This window comes from Vitis riparia, chromosome 18 (assembly GCF_004353265.1).
Source record: "Vitis riparia cultivar Riparia Gloire de Montpellier isolate 1030 chromosome 18, EGFV_Vit.rip_1.0, whole genome shotgun sequence".
NCBI classification, from domain to species: domain Eukaryota; kingdom Viridiplantae; phylum Streptophyta; class Magnoliopsida; order Vitales; family Vitaceae; genus Vitis; species Vitis riparia.
The window spans coordinates 4,637,337-4,654,127 of NC_048448.1; the positions used below are offsets into that span (position 1 = coordinate 4,637,337).

At 31.2% G+C, this 16,791-nt stretch overlaps 1 protein-coding gene across 1 annotated transcript; it reads right to left on the minus strand.

Annotated features, from left to right (window-relative positions):
- Window positions 1-14,545: 14,545 nt before the first annotated feature.
- LOC117906240 (7-deoxyloganetin glucosyltransferase-like) lies at window positions 14,546-16,291 on the minus strand. Its single transcript, XM_034819216.1, has 2 exons — window positions 15,798-16,291; window positions 14,546-15,702 (listed from the first exon to the last, which is right to left on the minus strand). Exons 1-2 carry the CDS (start codon window positions 16,288-16,290, stop codon window positions 14,777-14,779), a joined length of 1,419 nt encoding a protein of 472 aa, XP_034675107.1. The 5' UTR covers window position 16,291; the 3' UTR covers window positions 14,546-14,776.
- Window positions 16,292-16,791: the final 500 nt, after the last annotated feature.

Here is a 16,791-nt window from a genome sequence, read left to right on the forward strand (position 1 = left end):
GAATGTTAAGATGAGCTGAAGTGATAAAACAAGATAAAAATTTTATAATTATCATGGTTTAGTCATTAAAGAACACAGAAGAAAGGATAAAAAGAAACGTGGATTGAAAAAAAAAAAAAGAGAATTTATAAGATATGATCTATCCGCGTCTAGCTTATAATTTCAAATATTGGACTTAAAATAAATTTTTTATTTCGTTTTATGTACGTCACTCGACTGATTGAATGTCAGCCAAATAATCAGGCTGTCAAAGCTGAAGTCATGGAATGTGGGCCCTGTGCGGCCACAACCTCAATTACTTCTCGTCGTACAAGTAGAAACCCATTTCAGAAACAAGCAAGGCTACAGAAAAAACAATGTTATGAAATTGGATGGAGCCACTGAATTAACAAAGGTAAAAAATCGTTTAGCGCATTAGGATTGGGTGAGATCAACCTACCTGCCCTCTTTCTCCTCTGCTTAGTGTATTATCTCGACCCGATGCAGGTGGGTGTTATTATTAAAAACTTGAAGATTTTACTAGGTTTTCAATGACAACTAAATAAGCTATTAGTTAACTCTTTTAAAATTTATTTATACTTACAAAAAAAATGGAACCAATAAAAATAAAATAAAATATTCATCCTTCGTAACATCGTATCAAATAGATTACCATTGCCATAATAAGATTTTTAACGCCCTCGCCCATCACTTTTTTGATATATTCCACACAATTATTGGCCTTAAAGAACTTTCAAATACTTGAAAAGTCTAATACGGTATAGATGACAAGGTTATAGAATGATTTAGAATTTTTAAATTAAATAAATTTATTATGATAAATAAAAAATCTAACGGTAACCAAATTCAACAGTTTCAAAAACTTTTTAAAAAAATAAAAAAAATACAATATTTAATGAGGATTTTCGAGTATCTTAGCTTATAGAGAAACTTACTTCTTGGTCCTATTTTGCTCATTCTCTTAGATACAAGCAGGGAGATTTTATTTTGACCAAAGAAATTAATTTTTTGAGAATTGAAGGAAATCATAGGTCAAATATTAAGAAACCAAATGAAATGATGTCCAAGTGATGGACCTAATAGAGACTTCTAACATATCAAATTCTAAAAATAAATTTTGTTGTTAGGGAAGGAATTTTAAAAGGAATGGTTAGAAAAAATAATATTTGTCTAAATTACTACCAAAACAATCAAATTTATTGTCATCGACCAAACAATAAACCTAAGGATTCAAGGGGAAAATATAATAATAAAAAAAAGGGATCGCTTCATATGAAAAAAGACTAATCAAATAACTCATGATTGCCATTATAAAAAAGATTGAGGAATACAAGTCCCACAACAATGGTGATAGTAATTTTTGATCCAATGATGAATGATAGTACTTTTGTTGTAATGTCATAGTACTTCTTTGAATGAACTTGAGATAGTAATTCCTATGAGGTACAAGTCACACGCACCTTTAAAATATTTCGTACAAATAATGGTTATTACTATATTATAAGTAACTTTTGTAGTTTTTTTTAATTACAAATTTAATTTTTTTAAATAAAAATAATTTTCTTTTACAAAACAAGTAATAAACAAATTTAAAAAAAATAATAGATAAGAATAATAAATTGACAATGATATGTATATTTCATATCAGATTAGTATTATTATATCTCATGGGTCACCATCTTTCATAAATTAAGTTTGATTGAACATAAATTATCTCAATATCATAAACTAAACACTAGACAAAGTAGATTATTTTATTTTCTTTCATGCTAAATTTGGTCAACCTAGGCCAAAAGCAGTGAGTTTAGATTAGAATGGTGTGTTGGAATTTTTATGTGTGGACTTACATAATCAATTTAATAATGTCATAAATCAGTGTTATTTATTTTTGCATTGTGGTCCATAATGGGACTAGACACATATTGTTGCTTGATTTTTTATGGGCTCACCCTAATTCACTTGACTGGCCCATTAAGTCAAGTGGTGGTCCAAATAATGTGTGTGATATATATATGAATATATATATATATATATATAAAAGAAAAGGAAGGGCTCCCTCTCTGGCTGTCTCCATGCTCCTTCCTCCTTTGGCTGAAAGAGAGCACGCACTCTCGTTTTGGACTGAATCCGGGTGTAGAAGGGAAGAGCTCATTAACCCGTAATTCTCGCATCATCAAGCACTGGAGGAGCTTCCTGAGTACCAGAAAAGATGAAGAAATGGCATTTCACGAAATTAACCAAGGTGAACGTTTCCGTTTTTCCGTTCAATGCATGCTTAAATGTCAACATGTGATCCTATGCTGTTTAAATTTTCTTCAATTGGTATCAGAGCTTGCATGGATGACATTTGAGCTGCAATTTTGGGTTAATTTTTGGGTTTCCCGTTTCCTGTTGTGGAAGCCATTTTTTTTGGAATTTTATTTCTCGTTTGATGTTGATTCTCTGTTTTCAAGCCCGATTGTTGTTGGAAACATGTAGAGAATATTGTTTGGAGCAAAACCCATCATTTTATTTGATTTTTGGAGCTTGTTTGGTGGGATTTCGAAAATTAGGGTTTGCTTTGGTTCTTCCTATTATGCGTTTTTTGTGCAAATTTTGGGATTAGATTGAAGGTTTGATGTTTGAGGATGGAAATCTAAGCGTTTTTGTTGGAAAATGCCCAAAATTTTGGCCGAAAAAGGAAAATTTTTTTTTTCTCCTGCACCAGCCCGTGTTCAGCTGGAGAAGGAGATGAATAGTGACATGATGACGTCATCATGACGTCATAAAAAAAAAAAAAAAACCAATTTTTTTTTTTTTTTTTTGTTGCCTTGGTATTCTTGGATTGATTATGCATATGTTAGAATTATTATGCAATTGTTAAAATTGACTTTATTGGGACAATTATTATAATTATTGGTTTTATGGTATAATTTTTATTTTGTACCAATAATGTTGTCCAAGGTCAATTTTGTTAACTATTTGAATTTATTGAGGCAATGAAGCACACTTGTGTGATTGCCTATCGCAATTCCAAGTGTGTCAAATTGTGAAAATTAAGATATTTTGAATTTTATTCATGACAATTGTGAACATATGTGTGGTTGCCTATCGTGATCCTATATGTGTCAAATTGTCTTTGTTGAAATATTTTATCTCCCTCTTTTGATTGTTTTATTATTGTGATAACCAAGGTCCATACGGGTATTGTGATTGTCCTATCGATGATTATAATATTTGGTAGGATGCTTGGATTGGTGAAGGAAATTAATTGTATATTATGAACTGTACTAATTTTCTTTGTCCTTTCGGTAATAAAATTAGTACATCTTGGTTGTAATATTTAATTAGTTGTCTTTATCGCCGTGGAATTTTCAAAATTCCAAACTATTGCTAAATTGAGAAATTCTGGAAACTAGCAAATGCATGATTTTGTAGTAACATGCATATTGCTTAATTTTGCTATTTTCCAGCTACTAGCAATCCTGGTATTTCTCTGCAATTATCTGCCATCAAACCTCTTACTGGAAATAATTTTGAAGAATGGTATGAGTCCTTTAATGTGCATATGACTCTGCAAAATCTGGACTTGGCTTTGAGGGTTGATGAGCCAAGTAAGCCCACTGATGTGAGCTCTGCAGATGAAAGATTATTTTATGAAAGATGGGAGCACTCCAACAGGAGTTGTTTGATGGTGATGAAATACACTATGGAAAAATCTATCAAAGAATGCGGGCCAAAGACGGAAAGGGCCAAAGACTTCTTGGAATATGTGAAGGCCACTTATACCAAAGTTGATAAGGCAGAAATGACAACTCATTTGAAGCTTCTCACAACTACTGTATATGATGGAGTCAGTGGGGTTAGAGATCATATCATCAAGCTAAGGCACTATTTCAACAAGGCAAATGAGAAATCTGACTCCCTGAATGTGTTCAAAGCCTTTAAGGCTAAGGTGGAGTTGCAGTTAGGAAAGCCCATTAAAGCTGTGAAATCTGATAGAGGTGGTGAGTATTATGGGAGATATGATGAGACTGGACGGAATCCTGGACCTTTTGCTAAGTTTCTGTTGGAATGTGGCATTGATGCAAGATATACATTGCCTTGCCAGGCACTCCTCAACAGAATGGGGTTGCAGAAAGGAGGAATCGCACATTGTTAGATATGGTGAGGTGCATGTTGTCCAATTCCTCCTTACCAGAATTTTTGTGGGTTGAAGCCTTAAGGACTGCGGCATATATTTTGAATCAAGTGCCCAGTAAGTCTGTGTCTAAGACACCTTATGAGCTATGTTCAGGAAAGAAACCTAGCCTTCACCATTTCCATGTTTGGGGATGTAAGGCTGAGGTTAGGCCTTATAACCCATGGTCAAAGAAACTTGATCCTAAAACCATTAGTGGTTTCTTTGTTGGCTATTGCATTGGATCAAGGGGTTCCAGATTTTATTGTCCATCTCATACCACCAGGATCATTGAATCAAACAGGGTTGTATATTTTGAAGATGTGAGCTCTGTTGATGAAAGATCTAGTGGTATCTGAAGTTTGATAGTATTATCACCCAAAATAGTTTTAAAGAGAATACAGTTGACAGATGCATATATTTGAGGGTTAGTGGGAGTAGTTACATATTTCTTGTTTTATATGTTGATGATATACTACTCGCATCAAATGATTCTGACTTGTTGTTTGAGACAAAGCACATGTTGTCAACCCATTTTGACATGAAGGATATTGGTGAGGCTTCTTATGTTTTGGGCATAAAGATTCTTCGTGATAGGGATAATGGAGTGCTTAAATTGTCTCAAAGAACCTATATTGTGAAAATATTGAAGAGGTTCAATATGCACAACTGTAAATCTACTAAAGCGCCAATTGTGAAGGGTGATAAATTTTCAAAGGCTCAGTGTCCTCAAAATGATGATGAGAGAGAGGAAATGAGAATCATTCCTTATTCATCTTTAGTTGGCAGCCTTATGTATGCTCAAGTATGTACACGCCCTGATATTGCTTTTGTTGTGGGCATGTTGGGTAGGTACGTGAGCAATCCTGGGAGTCAACATTGGAAAGCAGCTAAGAAGGTCCTTAGGTATTTGCAAGGAACAAAGGACTTAATGTTGACATATCAGCGCACCAGCTTACTTGATGTAGTTGGGTTTTGTGATGCTGATTTTGCTGGCTGCATAAATGATAAGAAATCCACTACGGGGTATATTTTTATGATGGCAAGAGGAGCTGTATCTTGGAAAAGTGTCAAGCAAACACTTACAGCATCCTCAACTATGGAGGCAGAGTATGTGGCATGTTATGAGGCTTGTTGTCATGCTATGTGGATGCGGAATTTCATTTCAGCTTTGGGAGTTGTTGACTCCATTTCTAGACCGCTGAAATTATTTTGTGATATTTCCGCAGCAGTTGCTTTCTCCAAGAACACTAGGAGTATTTCTCGCTCCAAACATATTGATGTAAAGTTCTATTTTGTTAAGGAGAAAGTGGCATCTCTTGTTGATATTGAACACATGTCCACAAAAAGTATGTTGGCGGATCCATTAACAAAAGGCTTACCCATAATTGCATTTCAGGAACATGTATCTCAAATGGGGTTGTTGGAAGCCTAGGTTGTATTAAGTTAGTGGGAGCCATTTTTTGGTATTATAATATTATGGTATTGTTGGAAGGATTGCTACTATTGTATATTTCCCTGTGAATCAAGCAATGAAGCATGTATGATTGCTTTTGATTATTTATTTTGATGAGATTCTATGGGACATTGATTTATGATTATGTGTATGTTATAATGTTTGATTATGTAGTCCAAGTGGGAGATTGTTGGAATTTTTATGTGTGGACTTACATAATCAATTTAATAATGTCATAAATCAGTGTTATTTATTTTTGCATTGTGGTCCATAATGGGACTGGACACATATTGTTGCTTGATTTTTTATGGGCTCACCCTAATTCACTTGACTGGCCCATTAAGTCAAGTGGTGGTCCAAATAATGTGTGTGATATATATATGAATATATATATATATATATATATATAAAAGAAAAGGAAGGGCTCCCTCTCTGGCTGTCTCCATGCTCCTTCCTCCTTTGGCTGAAAGAGAGCACGCACTCTCGTTTTGGACTGAATCCGGGTGTAGAAGGGAAGAACTCATTAACCCGTAATTCTCGCATCATCAAGCACTAGAGGAGCTTCCTGAGTACCAGAAAAGATGAAGAAATGGCCTTTCACGAAATTAACCAAGGTGAACGTTTCCGTTTTTCCGTTCAATGCATGCTTAAATGTCAACATGTGATCCTATGCTGTTTAAATTTTCTTCATGGTGAGCATTCGGAGTGGGTTTCTATACAGGGGTGAGGAGAGCAATGACCCATCTAAGGGCACCTAAATGACCTTTTGCCAAGAAGAACCCAAAGCCTCCATCGATTGGACTAGTTTTCTTGGGTTGTGTTTAACCATGATACTCCTTTGGTTATTTCTTCCTTTGGTGCTCTCTTTTTTAATTGCACCTTTTGATGCATGGTGGATACAATGGTGTGCTCTCATGTGTGTGTTTATTTATTTATTTATTTATTTTAGAAAATTATTTTCATATGCCTATGTTCAATTTTATTTTTTTTTAATGTTACGTACATAATTTTAAAAACCGCAACATTTATGTTATTTACTTATGAATCAACTAGGTTGATGGTAAGAAATACTATTTTTTTTCTCATTTATGAGATACTAATTGTGTTTGTCAATGGAACTTCTTAAAAATCATTTACTAATAAGTTATTAATAATAATAATTTTTTATTAAATTTGAATTGTATTCTTTCTAATAATAATTTGAATTGGAATGGATGAACCTAAATTTGTATAACTCATTTACTTATCTGTCAATATAATACAATTATAACTTATTCACTATAATTATGACTTATTTAATATGTCTCAAATTCTAAATAAATTGATATAGATTGTAATTTACCTTGATTTTATCTACTAATTTATTCAAAATAAAAAAATAATACAATTATTAATAAAAATTTTATATTATTTTTAAAAATAATTTTTTTTAATTAAACAACTTATTAATAAACATGATGTGTATATTGAGTTTAGATTCTACAAACTTAAACTTTTAAAATCGTTGGTAATTAATTCAATATAGTATCAGAACTTAGTTTGATGAAAGGTTATGCATATGACGGGGAGTGTTAATAAGTAAGTCATAATTTTAATAACACAAGATAATTAATTAATTAATTAAAAGATGATATATTTAGCATTATCATTAATGAACATGGATGAAAATAGATTAAATTTGTTGAAAGCACATGGTTGGGCTTGGATCTAGTGGGACTGACCCGATGGCAACATGTAGCTAGAATTGGCACCTCTTTTAATCATATTTGTAAATATTTTATTTCATAGTCTCTTTTTATAAAATAATAATAATAATAAATAAATAAATAAATAATCACGTTGCTGAAAGCCTGACACCAACATTATCAATTGGTTGGGCCTAGAAAGAGGAACGCCAGTGGACTGATGTTGATCAGTGGCCCATCACCATTCATTGCCCAACTAATACTGTCGTTACTACCGACAATCACCAACGATGAATAAACATACACGTGCATTTTGAAGTAATGCACTGACGTTGACCTATTTTATTTTAAATTTTCATATTTTTGGTTATAATAATTTTACTAATAGTGGTATCATGCAAAAATATACCTGAAAAAGTTGAAAAGGATCGTTTGACCTTAAAAAATTAGAATTTAAAAAATTAAAAACAAAGAATAAAATTAAGAAAGTGATTATTCTTTAAAAAAAATTGAAATCAATATTTCATTCATGCATGACAATGGATTGACATCAATATTTTAATTCTTAATGCGAAGAAGATAATACAAAGATTTTCAAATCCACCAAATGAAAAAGCAAAATCGTGATATCAAAATCATATCAACTCTCGTTAAAAGAAATGAGAGAGGGAGCTACCTTTGTATTTTAAATTTAAATGTAATAATAATTATTGATTTATTCTTATTATAATCTAGATATTTTTGGATATTTTATATTAATCTCTGTCATAGATTATATATTCAAAAATATTTTAAAATATATATATTTTTCCATAACAATTTAAAGATGTTATTCCTTTTTAAATGATAGAAAAAATAGGGAGAATTATGTTTTAGGGGTAGATGGGTCCCCAAATTAATAAAAAGTTCGTGTAACTCTTCAAATTGAGCCCAAAACTCAATGAAATTATGGAAATTAAGTTGAAAGATATTATCCTTCAATATTTTCAAAAATGCCCTTTGTTAATTTTGAGAAAAAAATTAATATTTTTGAAAAATACTTTTATTTAATTTAATATTTTTTAAAATATTTTTTATTTAATTTAATATTTTTTAAAAATACTTTTATTTAATTTAATATTTTTTTTAAATAAATTTATTTAATTTAATATTTTTTAAAATAGTTTTATTTAATTTAAATTTTTGAAAAAAAATTATTTAATTTAATATTTTTTTTAAAAAAATTTTAATTTAATATTTTTGAAAACCACTTTTATTTAATTTAGTATTTTTTAAAATAGTTTTATTTAATTTAATATTTTTGAAAATTATTTAATTTAATATTTTTTTAAATAGTTTTATTTAATTTAATATTTTTGAAAAAAAAAATTAATTTAATATTTTTGAAAACCATTTTTATTTAATTTAGTATTTTTGAAAAAAAAATTATTGAAAAAAAATTATTTAACTTAATTTTATAAAATATTTTATATGTATTCTTAAAGGTATATTTATCCGTTACTATTTTATATCCTTCAACTCAATTTGAAGAGTTATATGAACTTTTTGTTCATTTTTGGACCTTTTGTTAATTTTTGGACTCAACTGGGCTCAATACACAATTTTTTCCGAAAAAATATGAATATAAAAGATTTATAAAGTAATGGGATAAGTAAATAAAACAGATTTAGATGATTTAGGGTATAAATAACATTAATATATTTCCTGTGGGACCCTCTCTGCAAGGCTGTCCCGAAGTCCTTCGTGTTCACGGCAGTTTGGGAACGCATGCCATCTAGGAAGACACTTTCAGTGGTCTAGCCCAATGGCCCGAAGGTTGCGTGATTGGTTCGTCCCAAAGTAGGGTCAAACAGACAATTCTTGCGCAGATATAGCAAGATCAGCGCCGACTGTTCTACATGCATTGACTAAAAATGAAAGGGAAGGAGAATGAGAGGGAAGGGGAAATGTTGGGGGCAACAGTCACCGCCAATAGTGAAAGATGGTGTGGTGAAGAGAAAATGAAAGAAATAAGAAGAGAAAGAAAAAAAAAATAAAATAAAAATGAAGAAGAGATAAGGAGCGTGTGGCAATGAGGAGTTTGGAAGTGTGGGTTAGCGAGTGGAGGAAGAAGAGGGAAGAAAAATGAAGAAACAAAGAGAAAAAATGGGGGGTAAAGAAGATGAGAGTGAGGGTGTGGGTACGTGGGAAGGGGAAGTATGGCAGGAGAGAAAAGTAAAATAAAATAAAATAATAATAAAAATTAAGATTTAAAAGGTATAAATATATCTAAACATTCAAATGTAATTAGATTTGAATTTTAAAGATAAAATTAGACTTCAAATTAAAGTAAAAATAATTTTGAACAAATCTTAAGATCTACATATTTATTAAAATTTTATATAATGAAATAGTCTATTATTGTAAGAAGGTACATTTATTTAATTGTTGGAAATTTTTTTATTATTCTTGATAGAAAAAGATTTTGATTGTTATACGATATATAAGCAATGCCAAAGTATCCTTTTTATATGTTAAAATTTTATTTATTGTGAAAAATATTAGATAAATCTTTAGATCTTGAATCTTATTCCGTATTTATATAAAATTTTATACTTGAAAATTTTATTGGATTTCAAACAACTATAAGAGATGACAAAAATTAAGTAATACAAAATGACGGATGTTTTACTCTTTTTTATGAGACAATGGGGGTGGCAAGCATCATTAGTGTGTACATAATAAAACCCATGGAGATATTGAAAAAATAAAAATGATAAAGATCAAGTGGCATAATTAGTATATGTCTTTATTCTTTAGCACGTTTTTAAGGATTTTATATTTGTCAATATTACCACATAAATAAAAATATCTTTTAGTGAAATGATCATTTTTACATTTTCATGATATTATTATTATTTTATGATTGTCTTATAAAAACATTTTTAATATTTTAGTGGATATTCTTAATATTTCCGTTTAATATATTCTTATCCTATAATATTAATGATTGTTGTTTATTTTATGCTATTTACATTGGAGATCTAATTTAAAGCAACCAGCGTTTGAGATATCATAATATGTATTTAATATGAATTTTAAATACTTTTACAATATATTTAGACGTTCTTAATCTACCATCATTATTATATAAAAATATGAAATTTTATTTGATAGAAACAAAAAGACATATAAAAATAAGTAAAATAAAAAATAAATTTTAAGTTAATAAATTATTTTTAATTAAAATATTTATAATTAATTTAAATTATATATAATTTTATTTCAAAATTTCAATCATAAACCAAATTCCTTAACAATTTTTTTCTCTTGATTTAATATTGTCCGAACCAATATTGAAGGAACAAACCACGTACAACATGAACCATATTCAAACAAGGAATTTTGGGTCAAAGTAGCTTTTGATCGAAACAAAAAATCAACGTAGGCATGTGTTGAAACAATTGTTCAAACTACCCTTCTTCTTTTTCTTTTTCTTTTTCTTTTTTAATTAAAATTGCATTTCTTCCTTCTCTTCCACCCACACACCCATCACCATTGACCCATTGTTAGCGACATTGCTGTCGGTCACTCCGTCTCCCCTTCTTGGATCCACTTCAACCCTTTCTGTCTTCGCTTGTTTCCTTCTTTCCCTATTTTTCTTTTTTCTCTCCATCCTACCCATTAGCCATTTTTCCTTTTCCTCCAACTCCGGCTGCTACTCATTGCCAGCTAAACGTCCTTGCTGATGATGCCCACGATGGCCCCACCTAGACCCACACCTCTATCTTCAATTTATTATTATTTTTAAACAACTTTAAAAAAATAATAATAATAAAATAGAAAATTCTAGGTACCTCTTGTACCTACCAAAAAAGTTTTTCAAGCCATTAGATGTCCAAGATTACATCTTGGCCATCCATTTTAAATTTGAAATAAAAATTCCACTTAACCGGTTAAGGGAAGAACCGGTTGTGACCTTCTTTCTTCCTCCATTCTCAACAATTTTGGGTTTAAATAAAATAAATATTAGATAAAAGTAGAATTGAAAAAAAATAAAAATAAAAATGATATAAAATTTGAAAACATATTCATTAAAAAAAAAATCATCATATATCATAATTATATTATTTTATTTTTAACAAATTATTAAACATTTAAATTCAACATAAAAATGAATATGGTAATATTTTAATATAAAATGAGTATTTTCATTAAAATTCAACATTTTGATAATCATATGTAAAGCTTAGGTAATTAGACCATCCTAATTTTTTTCCGTACTCTCCAAATTTTACATTTTTTGAATTTAAGGTTTTTAAAGTTAAATTACAATAAAATAAATTACTAATACTCTTTTAAGTTACTAATGATAGTATTTTCGAAAATAATTTTGTAATTTCAAAAATTTTTAAACTAAAAATCAATATGAAAAATGTGATGAAAGTACCAAACATGTATTTATCACATTTTTCGTACCGTTCTCATATTTTTTGTACCCTAAATTATTTATATTTTAAAATTTTCAGATTTACCTTTTAACTTGAAATAACAATAACATGGTTTAATAATATTATTTTGAGTTATTATTAATAGAATTGTTAAAAAAAAAATTAAAAAAATTTTAAATAGGAAATAATGTAAATAATCTTAAAAAAATTAGAAAATTAAAACACTAAAAAATTAGAGAGAATATGAAAAATGTGAGAAAAGGTATGAAGATTATGAGAAATCCTCACATTCTTCATACCTTACCTCACATTCTCCGTACCCTGAAATTTAACAATTTTTCGATTTTTTCAATTTTTTTCCACTTAAAAATACAAATAATATTGTTTATTGATACTAATCAAGCTTAGAAATGATGAAAATTATTTTTAAGAAAATTTAAAAATTAAAACACTAAGTAATTGTAGAAGGTACGAACAATGTGATGAATGGTACAAAGAATGTGAGGAATCCTCACATTCTTAGTACCTTTTGTCACATTCTCTTTACCTTAAAAAATTTTACAAATTTTCAAACTTTTCAATTTTTTTCCCACATGGAAATACAATAATATTATTTATTGATACTAATTAAGTTTAGAAATGTCTTACAAAGTTCGTACCCTCTATTAGAAAATTTGTACACTCTCTTAGAAAATTCGTACCTTCTCTTAGAAAGTTCATACATTCTCTTATAAAGTTCGTACCATCTCTTAGAAAGTTCGTACCCTCTCTTAAAAAGTTCGTACCATCTCTTAGAAAATTCGTACCCTCTCTTAGAAAGTTTGTACCCCGTCTTAGAAAGTTCGTACCCCGTCTTAGAAAGTTCGTACCATCTCTTAGAAAGTTCGTACCTTGTCTTAGAAAGTTCGTACCATCTCTTAGAAAGTTCGTACCATCTCTTAGAAAGTTTGTACCCTCTCTTAGAAAGTTCGTAACCTCTCTTAGAAAGTTTGTACCATCTCTTAGAAAGTTCGTAACCTCTCTTAGAAAGTTCGTACCCTCTCATAGAAAGTTCATACCATTTCTTAGAAAGTTCGTACACTGTCTTAGAAAGTTAGTACTTTCTCTTAGAAAGTTTGTACCCTCTCTTAGAAAGTTCGTATTATCTCTTACAAAGTTCGTACAATCTCTTAGAAAGTTCGTACATTCTCTTAGAAAGTTCATACACTCTCTTAAAAAGTTCGTACATTGTCTTAGAAAGTTCGTACCATCTCTTAGAAAGTTCGTACCATGTCTTACAAAATTCGTACTATCTCTTAGAAAGTTCGTACCATCTCTTAGAAAGTTCGTACCTCATCTTAGAAAGTTCGTACCATCTCTTAGAAAGTTCATACCCTATCTTAGAAAGTTCGTACTCTTTATTAGATAGTTTGTACCTTGTCTTAGAAAGTTCGTACCCTCTCTTAGAAAGTTCGTGTTCACTCTTAGAAGGTTAGTACTATCTCTTACAAAGTTCGTACTATGTCTTACAAAGTTCGTACCATCTCTTAGAAAGTCCGTACCCTCTCTTAGAAAGTTCGTACTTTCTCTTAGAAAGTTCGTACTATGTCTTACAAAGTTCGTACCATCTCTTAGAAAGTCCGTACCCTCTCTTAGAAAGTTCGTACTTTCTCTTATAAAGTTCGTACATTATCTTAGAAAGTTTGTACCCCATCTTAGAAAATTCGTACCCTGTCTTAGAAAGTTCGTACCCGGTCTTAAAAAGTTCGTATCCCGTCTTAGAAAGTTCGTACCATCTCTTAGAAAGTTCGTATCATATTTTAGAATGTTTGTACCATCTCTTAGAAAGTTTGTACAATTTCTTAGAAAGTTCGTACCCTCTCTTAGAAAGTTCGTACCATCTCTTACAAAATATTGATGACAATTTCATAACAAATGACTAAATGCTCTCAATTTGATTAATAATAACTCAAAAATAAAATAAAAAATCTAGATGTTATAAATCATTACATATTTAAATGTCATTTAACATGACATTTCTACCTACAATAGTTATATGTAAATGGAAAAAAAAAAATCAAATATTACCTTTTAACACTTGTAATCACTTGACATCCTTCAAGACATATAAAGCTTCATCTTCAAATTTAATCTATGAACAAAAAAAGAAAAATTATATAAAAATATTAATAACAATTTAATAACAAAATTTTTTAATAAACTCATAAAAAATTCTAAAATCGTTATTTAACATCACATATCTTCCTACAACAATTATATTTAGATAAAAAAATATCAAATATTACATTTGACACTTGTAATCACTTGAAATCCTTCATCTTCTTTATATAATACAAATTTTAAATTTTCTCTCTCAAAAAGTTTTAAACTTGATCTTGAAATTTGATTCATCAAAATACATCTTACATATTTTGTAATTTGGTAGTTGAAATTATTTAATTTTCATATTAAATTACTATCTTTTTTATATATATGAATAATGAGAGTATAAGAGTAATTGGTAGGATTTTCTTTTTTTAGATAGAGTTAGGTAATGCATTATATAACAAATTATATTTGTTATTTAATAATAAATTATAAAAAAAGTTGTAATATTTAGATATATATAAAATGCATGCAATTATTTCTCACCAATAAGTCATTTTTACCTGTTTGATAAGTTTTATAAATTTTTTAATGATATATATTTTATATATGTCATTTTTTTATCGGGGTTAAATGTGGGTAGGTACCCTCAAAATGAAGAGTGGGTACCAAATAACAACCCAAATAAAATATGCTATTGAGAGAGAATGAGGCTATTTTTAACAAAAGATTCGAAAGAGGGCCAAAATCCACAATTGTTTCACCGTAGGCCTAAAGTTGATTTTTTGTTTCGGTCAAAAGTTACTTTGACCCAAAATTCGTCAAACAAGCCACGAAAAGAAAAGTACAACATGATGCATAATGAAACAAACCACCAAAAGAGAGGTACGACATGAAGCATAGTAAGAAATATGGAAATAAGGGAGGAAAGGTGCCAAAAACTAGATTGGAAATTTGAGATCTAGAGAAGCACGTGTTCAAACATTTTTTCCAAATTCAAGTAAGATGATCCATTTGGACCAGTGGTAGCCGCTTCTGCCGTATGCTTCCACTCCATGGTTTTCTTTTTCATTTCTTTGCCTTTCTCTCCCTCCATCAACTCCCTCACAAGCTTTGCAACTTCATCCCGCTTAACATCACTGTCTATCTCCATTCCTACGCCCCACTCAGTGCAGCAGTAACGACAGTTGGTTTGCTGCTCTGCAAAAAATGGCCAACAAATCATAGGCACTCCAGCGCATAAACCCTCGATTATGGAATTCCAGCCGTTATGAGTTAAGAAGCCGCCAATGGCCTGGTGGGTGAGAACTTGCTCTTGAGGACACCAACCTGCTAGTAAACCCCTGTCTTCTGTTTCTGCCACGAATTCTGGTGGCAGAATGGCTGACTCACCAGACACGAGATCTGGCCTAAGTATCCACAAGAAGCTTTGATTGCTATTTGCAAGTCCCCAAGCAAACTCAATCAGTTGCTGGGGAGTCATGACTGTGATGCTTCCATAATTAACGTAAACAACAGAGTTGGGTTCTTTGGAATCCAGCCATTTGAGACACTCGGGCTCTTCCTTCCACAGATTTGATCCAATCAACTGTAGTTCGCTATCGTGAATCTGATCCAGAAGTAGCTGAAGAGGAGCGATGGTGTAGATTGGGGGATACATGGGAGCAATTGCATCCAAAACCTCATGCTCTAAAGCGTCAAACGTATTGAAAATGATGGCAGAAGCCTTGCGAGCCCTTTCAAGCTCACCCATGGCAAAGTCCAGCATGACATCATCTGGATCGGTAGTCCGAATGAAGCTCGGGAGATCCTTCAAACGGATACCTTTCATGCCCGGTATCCAATCAACAACAGTATCCAAATACCCATTTGTTAGATAACTCTCATCTGCATATCACAGAAGAAGGAAAAATGAAAAATCAGAGTCGGTAGGAGACTGGGATTTGAAAAACTTGTATTCAAAGCCGAACTTGGAATAATACCTTTGAGTGGTGTAAAACCCTTGTCGATGAGACTGCGATACTGCACATAGGCCATGAAGCCACAAGCACTAGCTGTCCATAAAAGAAGGTCGGGAATGCCGAGTTCTTGAGCAGCGTCTAAAGTGAAGCTCATGATAGCGTCAGAAAATATGCAAGTGACGGGAGGACCGTCGTGGTTGAGTTTGGCGAGAAGGCGTCTAAAGGGAGCCAAGCAGTTCTTTTTGGTGGATACACAGAGGGAAGGAATGTGTTGGGTTGCGTCGACGTCGGACGGGGGGAGACCATCGGGAATGGTTTCGAACTGAAAGGTGGGGAGACCACTGAGGCAGTTGGGGCCCTGGGCCTTGAGTAAGCGTGTGTGGTTGAACTCTGTGTTGACAAAGGTGATACGAAAGCCTCTGAAATGGAGGAGCTTTGCTAGTTTTAGCATAGGATTGATATGGCCCTGAGCAGGGTATGGAATACAAACTGCATGAGGCTTCTCCGAACCCATTTTTGCACTGGGATTGGGATGCCCTACCGTTTCATGTGCCTCCAATTTTATAGAGTTTTTTAGTATGGCACCTAAGCCGTGTTTTTTTTCTTTTGAAAAAAAATTATAAACCAAAAAACTAACATTAATCAGACTGATTTAATATATGAAATAAAGTCTTGTCTGTCAATATTGGTTTTAATGTGAATTTGTAAAACCAACATCATCGTCGGTCGGTTGGTCTTATAGCATAAAAAATAAAAGCGTATGTGTCAATATTGGTTCTAAATGTTTTTTAAAATTAACTTATACTTAGCATTATATCGACAGTTATTTTAAAAATAGAATGTTTCTATCAATAAGGAAAAAAAAAACATTTAAAGCCTGTTCTACGCAGTTTCTAAGAGAAAACACTGAGCTGGAAATATTTTGGTATCATTTCCGTGCTGCAATAGCGTCACCGACACTCTTTATCTTCGAATCAGAGTCAACAGGAAGGATTAATGTATGCAGTATCCCTGA

What these genes read in the sequence shown, in the direction of transcription:
- LOC117906240 (XM_034819216.1), bottom strand. Translation starts at nt 16,290, where the DNA reads ATGGGTTCGGAGAAGCCTCATGCAGTTTGTATTCCATACCCTGCTCAG. An exon ending in GGGTTTTACACCACTCAAAG is followed by an intron (nt 15,703 to 15,797) that starts GTATTATTCCAA and finishes TGTGATATGCAG; the next exon opens with ATGAGAGTTATCTAACAAAT.